At 42.6% G+C, this 11,297-nt stretch overlaps 1 protein-coding gene across 1 annotated transcript in view; it reads left to right on the forward strand.

The window, feature by feature from the left end:
• The window catches only part of PVALB (parvalbumin), a 14,286-nt gene extending 2,989 nt beyond the window's left edge, over positions 1-11,297 (forward strand). Inside the window, exons 3-5 of the mRNA XM_075064316.1 lie at positions 1,586-1,718; positions 2,441-2,550; positions 11,085-11,297. Coding sequence (XP_074920417.1) covers positions 1,586-1,718; positions 2,441-2,550; positions 11,085-11,113 — 272 coding nt within the window. The 3' untranslated portion in view covers positions 11,114-11,297. The remainder of the gene's footprint in view (positions 1-1,585; positions 1,719-2,440; positions 2,551-11,084) is intronic.

The raw sequence follows: 11,297 nt of genomic DNA on the forward strand, positions 1-11,297 counted from the left end.
GAACGAGAGGGAACGTCATGGGCAAGAAGCGCCAGCCCCCAAGTCCAAGGAGGCAAGAAGGATGGACCTACTGGGCCGCAAAGTCTATTCTACGGGAGCATTGCAGCTCCAAGTTTCTAACCAGCAAGCTCTACTCAGCCGGACACAGAGCGCACAACCAGAAAACTCAGCAGCCAGGAGCTGAAGGGACATCGGGCCGCGCTCTCTTCGCTCGGGCAGCTGTCTCCATGGTTCTAGTACCATCACAAAGACCCAGGGCACTTTGCCCCGGGTAGAATTAGCTGCGACTAAGGACTCAAGCAGCTCCCAGGAGACCCTTATGCTGCTGTAAACCCAGAGATGCTACTGGGGTAAGGCTGCTGTGCAAACAGGGAAGCCCACCGCACTTTGATTTCCCCTAACATCTCTCCAGTCCACATTGTTATAGGGCTCCATATGGGTGGAGGTGCTGATGAAGGAAGGGCGAAGTTAGCCAGATAACCTCAGCTTCCCCCCCCCCCCACTCGTGCAGAATACGATCTTGCAGGGGCCATGCAGCACAGCAGTCCATCGGACTGTGCCCCACAATACAAACTACTTCTGCATGTCCCTTTGGCTCCTAAAATGCACCACTTGATGTTCTGAAGCGCTCTGTGGGGAAAGGAGGAAACAGGAGAGATGTCACCGTAAACTAGAGGGGGGTCTTATCCGTGTCAGCCTGCGCGGCTGAGCCAGGCAGAACTCTGATTTCCAAAAGAGGAAGTTTTAAAACTATGTTCGGTACAGTCTGACTTCAGTTCAGGTTTCAGGTGAACGCTCTTACTCCTCTTTAGGAGATCTTGTAGGCACTGGATGGGAAGAGAGGAGACCTGGGTTTAATTCCCAGCTTCCTCACTGCCTCTCAGGCTGACCTTGGGTATGTCACTTCTCCCCTTCTGTACAGTGGGGCACTGTCTCTCACCCTTCGTCTATTCAGAGTTTAAGCTCTTTGGGGCAGTGACTGCATATTGCTCTGTATATGTACACGCCTAGCACAATGGGGGCCCTGACCTTGTGGCCTCTAGGGGGCATGTGGCAAAGTACCTTCCTCTCCTCAGCAGGCTCAGTCCTTTTTAGCCTTGGAGACACAGGCTTGGGCAAGGCAAATCCTTAATGGTAGCACAGGGTCCAGCTATTCCTTGTGCTTGTTTTCCTTCTCTCCTGGGGAGAGCGCAGCCTTCCTTCCTAGGAGGGCTCAGGATCTTGCTGCACCCAACCTACTGACAGCTTCCCTACATCTCTCACCTCCATACAGGGGAGGGGTTAAAAAGGTCACAAGCACTAGGAGCCAGATGAACCTAATTAGTTCCCTAGTAACCTCCTGTTCCAGCTGTACCTTATTTCACCGTGGTTCTCTCTCCTCAGTGGATTGGGAAAGGCCTTTTAACCCCCTGGGACTAATTACTACCCCCCACCCTTGTAGCTGTTTGTCCTGGGTTTACCACAGGTAGGATTAAGAAGGAAGGCTCTTTGTGGCAGAGAGGGAGAAAATCAGGAGCATCTATATGCCAATGTGCATCAGTAACCAGCCTACCACTAACCCAGCCTCACTCTTCTTCTCTTGCAGCTGCTGAATCCTTCTGCCACAAGAAGTTCTTTGAAATGGTGGGACTGAAAAAGAAGAGCCAGGAAGATATAAAGAAGATTTTCCACATTCTTGATAAAGATCGAAGTGGCTTCATTGAGGAGAATGAGTTGAAGTAAGCAGGACGAGTCCTCCCTATATCCTTATATTAAAAGGATGTGTTCATATTTTTATCTGAGTAAAACATACGTGAGCACGGGGTCCCATTCAGAGTCCTGACTGCCCTGTCTTGGGCAGCGGCCAGTTGTTTGCATGGTTCAGCAGGGGGAGTAAACAATTAAAAGTAGGATCAAATGTGTGTGGAGAGAAAGGTATCTACGGCCTTGGCTACATTGGCGCTTTATAGAGCTGCAACTTTCTTGCTCGGGGTGTGAAGAAAACACCCCCCTGAGTGCTGCAAGATACAGCGCTGTAAAGCGCCAGTGTAAACAGTGCCACAGTGCTGGGAGCGCGGCTCCCAGCGCTGCAAGCTAATCCCCATGAGGAGGTGGAGTACGTGCAGCGCTGGGAGAGCTCTCTCCCAGCGCTGGCACTGTGACCACACTCACACTTCAAAGCACTGCGCAGCAGCGCTCCCGCGGCAGCACTTTGAAGTTTTGAGTGTAGCCAAGCCCTACCTTTTATGTGAGTGATCTGTAGTCTAACTACAACTCCTCCATCTCAAACAGTTCCAGGTGAGAGCTCTCATTCTTTCTGTGTGGTGAAGAAAGTCACCAACCAGGGCCAGGCCTTTGGATTCAATTGCATGTCTCAACACCACTGCTAGTCATCTCTAAAAACCAGGAATGTTAAACTCTACTGACCCAGCCTCCTCTTTGTTGTATGCCTTTTCTTCAGATTTATACTGAAGGGTTTCACCTCTAATGGCAGAGACCTATCTGATAAAGAAACCAAGACACTCCTGGCTGCTGGAGATAAGGATGGAGATGGCAAAATCGGCATTGATGGTAGGTGGCTTCAAGGAGGATCAAATTCTGCCCCTAGTACAGAGGTATAAGCACCAGAGGCTTCCTTGCCAGTTGTGACCTTGTGGAGGGCAGATTAGGACTTAGTTACATTTCAGGGCTTGCTAAATTTGTGGTACCTTCCTTGGTGCAGAAGCTGAGTCTCAACACTAGAGAGAGCAGGAGTTCATAGAAACCCAGATTTGGCACAGGATGGGAGACAGCAAAGGCACTCACAGGGCAGAGAGCTAAAGGGCCCCATCCAATCCTCACTGAAGTCAGTGGGGTCTTTCCATTGGTTGCAATGGGTTCAAGATCAGGCCCTTAGAGTTTACAGGAGCTGAATTGGGAGGAAGGGAGAGAAAGCAAGAGAGCAGGAGCTGAATAGCAGCATTTCTCCTTGATTAAAAAAATGCTGTTTCATTTAAATGAGAACATGATGTAAGACTTCTGATGGCTTAGTAAAGCAAATTATTAACATTCAGTGTTGGGTAAGTCCATTGTGTAGCCTTCATGCCATCACCGTGTATCCAAGTTCCCACAATATGTGTGGCAACAATAATCTTCACATGAAAGATGGGGAAACCTGTCATTTAACGTCATTAACTATCAAGATGATATCATCAGGCTTACAAGAAATCTGGAAACTGATATTTTGCTTTTCCTGGCAACTTCTTGTCAAACTAGTCCACAGATTGAATTTCTACCTTTGCCTCTTCTTTTCTCTCCTCCACATTATCAAGCCTCATTGGAACAGATATGAAGATGTACAGGTCCGAATGAACCCTCCATTATAAGAGAGGAAGTGGAAAGGGAGAGGTTCTATCTGGAGCATTATGTCAGCTCAGCAGTAGAAAATCATTTTGTAACTTCCCATCATCCTGACAGTCCCTTTGATAGGGTGAAAACTAGAAACATCTCAATTTTTCCTTCAGATAGTCCTGTCTCTTAGTATTATCCATTCTCTTGGATTTACAAAGGCGTTGTCTTCAAATGATGTGCAAAAATACAAGACAAAGTGAGGTTACCCAACATGATCTCACAGTTTATAGGGTAGAAACAGAAGGGATGGCATACAAAATTACCCAATGAGAGAGGGGACAAATAAGATAAGCTTAGGTGCCTGACCAAGGCACACCAATAGAAGAGTGTCTGTGAGCCTATTTCTTGGCTAAATCCTCTTAAGTTCTCAGGCCCTGATTATGTCACGGTGGCATATGAGCAAAGCAAGCTGTTGCTGACTATTAGCAGCAGTCTTGAACTCAGGGTTCTATGTCATAAATCTCAGATACTTTCACACACTTTATTACTGACAGAGCCTTTTTAGTCCCACTCAAATTAGTGGCTCAATTCACAGAGATCTGGACAGGAGTGCAATTTTCAGTAATCAAGTCATTTGAAGATCCTTGTAAGGATGCTCATAGTTGGTTGACCAACTTAATACCTCCATGGCTGAGAAACAGGAGCAATCTCAGTTGAGTTAAAAGAAGACTCAACTTATGAAATATTTCAGACTTATCTTGACTTATATGAAAGAGAACGGTGTTGGTGTCTCTTAAATTAATGATGTGGCCAACATTTAAAAAAAAAAAAAGTGAAGCAATGCCTGGGAGCAGACCTATTCTATGAGAGCAATCTGGAGTATTTCCTTAGCCTGAGTCTCCTCTCCCATCAGTTTCACACCTGTGTATGTCTACTGAATTCTGTGGAGTTACTGTGGATTTACACTAGTGTAAGTGTAAAGGGAATCAAGATCCTGATTCTTTTTCCTGGCACTCTTTGGGCCACACCGTCACCAAGCAACATTCCAGAACTCTTCTCCCTCCCACGCCTCACTCTACTCGCAAACTCCTGCACCAGTAAGGCATGGAGTGTGTGGCAAGTTACTTGTTGTGGGTGACAGAGCAAAAGAGTGAGGGGAAATGGTGATAAGTGACATGTTTGAGACACTTTGCTCTGTCTCACAATATGCTTGATTCCCCAACCATTTTAAAGCCTTGGCAAGTTGGAACTCCCACAGCTATTTCTTAGCTTTGATATTTTTTAATTTTGATGCTATATTTTCTGCTACAGAAACACTGGATTTTTTTCTAATAAACGAATTGTCCTCCTTCACCCTGGGTCCATCCCTTGGGTTACGTTTTCAAACATCAGCCTCATCAATCACTAGCTGACTATGGTGATCCAGCCTTTTGCAGATGATGGTAATTAATTGGATATCCCCTGAGTAGCCTCAGTGTAGTTCCCAGCAGCCCATAATAGTTCTGAGAGATGAAGAATTGGTATTCAGTGCCTTCGGAAGATGTTTGAGCATGCCAGGTCCACCAGTTCCTCAGGTCTTTCATTGTAGACTTCCATCTCAGCTGTCCTATGGAGCCTCCTTCAGAAACACATCTCAGATTAGGAATGATCTCTCAGATCTGCTGTTCAGAACTCATCTCTGCTTCCACACGCAATTTAGGAATTATTCCAATAATGTATCTATACTTTTGGCTAAATTGATCAAGATTTGTATTTTGGGGCTGGCCTGCCAATCTAGAAGTGTTGAAAACACGGGGCCTACTCCTGAAAGGTGCTGACCCATCTCTTGAGAGGTACTGAATCCCTTCATCTTTCATTTGATTCAGTCAAAATTGGACCACAACAACTTCCAATCCCAGGTCCATGTTACCTAGGAGGCATACCTAGGAGGCATATGTTGCCTCAGTAGCATTCCCCCTTCAGTCTGGGAGCAGGCCTCTGCTCCCAGACTGAAGGGGGAATGCTACTGAGGCAACATAGTCGGTTTCAGGGGAGGTGAGTCTAGCCTTCCACAGTCCCTCAATTGGAAGACATCATCATCTCATGCTCAGATTCCAAGGGTGAAAGAGAAAACAAAATAAAGGAAGGTTTGTACTTGAGATCATTTTTTGACCTTTTATGTGTGTTAGCTATTGGACATATAAATCATACCCTTCGGTTCCTCCAGCTACCTGACACTGGTAGGCCTGTGATGTCAGAAGCCATGTGCTACAGGGAAAAGATCTGTAGATCACAACCTTTATCTAGTACATGCATTCAAGCTTCACTCCAGCTGAGAATCTGGGAATACTTCTGATTCTACCAGTCATTTTCTCAGAGCTCTGTCATGAACGATGTTCAGAATTCAAATCAATTATTTGTTGGCCCAAGTTTGAAAAAAAGAAGAAAAATCAGGAGGAGGTAAAAAATGCTCTGATGAGTTTCTCTCTTTTGCACTCCCAAAATAATGTATTACCAGTTTGGAGAGAGAAATGATTAGTTTATAATAAATTCACAGAGATTACCTTTGGTAATTCAATGAAACACCACAGGTTTGTGCGAAGTCCTCTGCAATGCTGAGGAAAAGTCTGCTGATGGGCCAAAGAGCATTGCAGAATAAAGTGAAAATAAGTTTTACATAATTAGAAATCTGGAATTTGTTTATAATCCTTAAATATGATATATTGGAAATATAGGAAACATTCATAGACATTGTGTAACATATAGAGAGGTTACTCATATACATAATGTATTTTATTAAATAAACAGCCTTGAACTATGTTGACAATATACAATAATAGTAACAATATAAATATATGCTTTAGAAAATATCTGGCTATAACCATGATTAATTTATTTGCATTTTATTCCATATATACTACATGTTAAAAAAAAGATTAAATTCTAACGTTGCCAATATCCTGAATGTTTCTACATTAAAAACACTGGTTGTATTCCCTTATGGAGACATGAAAGGTTTTGTACGTACGACGGCTGCATTTCCCACTATGGGCTCCTTCCTAACACTAAAAACGTTGCAGAGAAGTTTTTAAACTAAGAGATGGGAGAAAGCTGATTGCTGCAGAGTACATGGATCGGACAGAGACTTCTCTTAGAGGACAGCATATTGGTAGAGATTCTCTAGGTTTTAGTCAGGAGGAGAGGATGGAAGAGGATAAAGTATGGGCCAGACCAGACAAGAAACATTCACATAAAAAAGAATCTGACACATCAGAAAAAGGACAGACAAATAAACACTGACAAGTTTTTAAAGTGCTTGTACACAAATGCTAGAAGTCTAAATAATAAGATGAGTGAACTTGAGGGCCTCGTTGTTAAAGGAGGATATTGGTATATTAGGCATCACAGAAACTTGATGGAGTTGGGACAATCAATGGGACACAATCATTCCAGGGTACAAAATATATCAGAAGGGCAGAACAGGTCATGCGGGGTGGGGAGTGGTACTATGTGGAAAAAAATGTAGAATCAAATGAAGTAAAAATCTTAAATAAATCCACATGTTCCACAGAATCTCTATGGACAGTAATTCCCTGCTCTAGTAAGAATATAACAGTAGGGATCTATTATCAATCAACTGACCACGACAGTGATAGTGATGATGAAATGCTAAGGGAGATTAGAGAGGCTATCAAAATAAAGAACTCAATAACAGTGGGGGATTTCAATGATCCCCATATTGACTGGGTACATGTCACCTCAGGATGAAATGCAGAGACAAAATTTCTTGATACTTTAAATGACTGATTCTTGGAGCAGCTGGTACAGGAACCCACAAGGGGAGAGGCAATTATCAATTTAGTCCTGACTGGAGCGTAGGATCTGGTCCAAGAGGTAACTATAACAGGACCGCTTGGAAATAGTGACCATGACATAACAACATTTAACATTCCTGTGGTGGGAAGAACATCTCAACAGCCCAACACTGTGGCATTTAATTTCAGAAAGGGGAACTATGCAAAAATTAGGAGGCTAGTTAAACAAAAATTAAAAGGTACAGTGATTAGAGTGAAATCCCTGCAAGCTGCATGGACACTTTTCAAAGACATCATAATAGAGGCCCAACTTAAATGTATATCCCAAATTAAAAAACAAAGTAAAAGAACTAAAAAAGAGCCATCGTGGCTTAACAACCATGTAAAAGAAGCAGTGAGAGATAAAAAGGCATCTTTTAAAAAGTGGAAGTCAAATCCTAGTGAGGTAAATAGAAAGAAGCATAAACACTGCCAAATTAAATGTAAAAATGTAATAAGAAAAGCCAAAAAGGAGTTTGAAGAACAGCTTGCGAAAAACTCAAAAGGTAATAAAATGTTTTTTAAATACATTAGAAGCAGGAAGCCTGCTAAACAACCAGTGGGGCCCCTGGACAATCGAGATACAAAAGGAGCACTTAAAGACGATAAAGTCATTGCAGAGAAACTAAATGAATTCTTTGCTTCAGTCTTCACAGCTGAGGAAGTTAGGGAGATTCCCAAACCTGAGCAGCCGCTTTTCTTTTGTAGGTGACAAATCTGAGGAATTGTCACAGATTGAAGTGTCACTAGAGGAGGTTTGGAATTAATTGATAAACTTAACAGTAACAAGTCACCGGGACCCAGATGGCATTCACCCAAGAGTTCTGAAAGAACTCAAATGTGAAATTGCAGAATTATTAACTATGGTTTGTAGTATGCCTAGATACGTACCGGGAGATAGTTGAACGCGGAATAGTAAGAATCAATTCGTAGATGCTATAGATAGGACATAACTTGTGATTTGTGGAAAGACACTGGTTCTAGTGCTAAAGGGAATTTTTTTCTGTTCTATTTGATGCTATTACGTTCTTTGCAGGGGTTACTTTAACATGTGAACACGTTGTGTACTTATAGATTTTCCGAAAGGCCTTTGATAATTGGTCTCACATAGGCTTTACCGTAATTAAGTTCTGTTCATAGGATATGGGATTATCCTAGTTCGGTGCGTTGATTGAACTTTTGTTAAGGCAGGCAACAAAGGGTTAGGATAATAGGTGAAGTCTCTCAGCTCGCGCGGGGGCCTGCGCCTTGTGTCCGGTAACTAGCGGTGTTCGTACGGGTCATTCCTTAGGGATCCGGTCCGATCGGCTATAGTTCATATATGCTCTGATGGAAGAAACCGATGGGAAGGACGGCGTATAGACCAAGTCGATCTGGCTTCTCGGTGGCCAAGTTGTGCAGTATTGGCTTACTAAACTGCTCAGATAGTTAATGACAGATGCAAGACTGCCTTAGAGGACTGTTTCAAAAATCTCACATAGACTTATTGGGTGAAGCATGCCGCGTCGCGGGACATATTTGGCAATTTCGATGATAATATTCAATGTGCTTGTAGAATGTCAGTAACTCTCGCACCTTGGACTCCAACTACGCCCCATGGCTATACATTACAAAATTGATGGGGGCTAATTTAGCTACAACTAATCAGGAAGAGGATCTTGGAGTCATCATGGATAGTTTCTGAGATGTCCACACAGTGTGCAGCGGCAATCAAAACACAAGATGTTAGGAATCTTCAAAAAGGATAGAGAATAGATGGAGAACACCTTATTGCCCTTTATAATCCCATGGTCGCCCACATCTTGAATATGGTACAGATGCGGTCTCCTTCATCTCAAAAAAGATATACTGGCATTAGAAAGGTTCAGAGAGGGCAACTATAAAATGATTAGGGGTTTGGAACAGGTCGCATATGAGGAGAGATTAAAGAGGCTAGGACTTTTCAGCGTGGAAAAGAAGAGACTAAGGGAGGATATGACAGAGGTATATAAAATCATGAGTGGTGTGGAGAAAGTCAATAAGGAAAAGTTATTTACTTGTTCTCATAATATAAGAACTAGGGGCCACCAAATGAAATTAATGGACAGCAGGTTTAAAACAAATAAAAAGAAGTTCTTTACACAGCGCACAGTCAACTTGTGGAACTCCTTACCTGAGGAGGTTGTGAAGGCTAGGACTATAACAGCATTTAAAAGAGAGCTAAATAAATTCATGGTGGTTAAGTCCACAGATGGCTATTAGCCAGGATGGGTAAGGAATGGTGTCCCTAGCCTCTGTTTGTCAGAGGGTGGAGATGGATGGCAGGAGAGAGACCACTTGATCATTACCTGTTAGGTTCACTCCTTCTGGGACACCTGGCATTGGGCACTGTCGGTAGACAGGATACTGGGCTGGATGGACCTTTGGTCTGACCCAGCATGGCTGTTCTTATGTTATGTTCTTCATGCGGTGGCTTGAGCAATCACATGTTTTTCTCTTTCTGCCCTGAATACTCTTGAGTTCCCATCAAAGTGGTTTTTTGCTTCCTCTTAAGCTGGATTGTGCAACATTTAACTCACCAGTCAAACTGTTCCAGTTCACATACCCACACCCTGGGCTTTACCGCTCTTTTATGTTGCATACTCTGCATCACTAATCCTAGTTTGGATTTACACCCTATAGAATAATTAATTAATACATGTGGATTTAATATAACCCCTATTGGCATCTCTGCCAACCTATTAGGGTTTATCAAAACCATTCTGGAACACCTCTACTATGTCACTGCGCTTACATTATTGACCTCACTGTTAGTAATTGCTTCCTAATGTCTAAGATCCATTTTCCACACTTCTACATTTCAAGGCATTGCCCCTCATTATTTCGCCCTTCAGTAAATTCTTCTCAAATATTTACAGCTGGTTACATCCCCCATTTGTCATATTTGCTCTGGGTTGAACATGTTAAAATCCCCTAAGCCTCTCCTTTGTAGAATATGCCCCCTAAACCCTTTATCAGCTTTGTTGCCCTTCTTTAAATTCACTTCAGTTTATCAGTATCTTTTTTAATACACTGAGGTCCTCAAAACTTTACCTAGTCTTCTCACGCATCACCATTCCAAGTCTGTACAGAAAGAGGAATTATGACTTCCTTGGGTAATACAGTATTCAAAGCTCAATGTGCTGGGGAGTTACTGAGATGCAAACATACCTTTCCTGTGCTTTATAATCTGTGCTGAAAGATTTATTGTTTAACCAAAACACAAGGAAACTAAATGCAAAATATATCATTTTTTTTAAACCGTTACAGTTGTAAATACACAATAATAAAAGCCACAGGGTGAAATCCTGGCCCTATGAAGTCAATGGGAGTTTTGCCATTGACTTCAAAAGGAGCCAAGTTTTCACCTAGATTTTAAAGCAGATGGAATCTCAGCCTTAGACTTTTAAAATGTACTGGCTTCTGTCAGTTTGCCAATTATTATTATGAATTATAGTTAATATATTTGTAATACTGGGGCACAAGTGCTATGAAAAATCTTTCAGACATACTGCCAGCCACTGACAGAGCAAAATCCACCTCACTGCAAAATGTATATCTAGTGCTTGCTTTCTTCCTGTTAGCTAATGTCTGTTGGGTTCACAAAGGAAACTGGCTTTGTGACTAAGAAGTGCTGCATAGTTAAAGAGCTTGTCCAACTGAGCAGCAACGGGCAGTCTGTGTGGAGGATTGACATATCCTGAATTCCCTCTTTGACCTCTCAGAAATGTTTTAGCTTCACTGTGAGGTTTTCTGACCCACAATCTGACCCTCTGATGCATTTAGGTTTATAAGCCATTCAATTGTGAAAAGTTGTTAATGAAGTTGACCCTGCTGTCTTGGCGATGCTGTGAACCTCTGTAACTTGCTGCTTCTTAATTTACTTTTTTCTTGCTATTCTTAAGCAAATTTGCTCTTCTACAGAATTCATAACTTTGGTGGCTGAAGCATAAAGCCTTTGACCAATCTGAACCCTCCATCTGCCCTTCACCACCTGATTCCAGCCAGCTCCTGCTGTCCTCCTTGGCTCTTGTTCTATTTATTTTTGTTATTTTATACTTCCACTCTGTTCTCTGCAACCCTGTAACTCTGTAATTGTGCTGAAAGATGCTGTTAAAATAATAAAGGTCACATTGA

The sequence above is a fragment of the Chelonoidis abingdonii genome, chromosome 1, assembly GCF_003597395.2.
Source record: "Chelonoidis abingdonii isolate Lonesome George chromosome 1, CheloAbing_2.0, whole genome shotgun sequence".
In the NCBI taxonomy this organism is placed as follows: domain Eukaryota; kingdom Metazoa; phylum Chordata; order Testudines; family Testudinidae; genus Chelonoidis; species Chelonoidis abingdonii.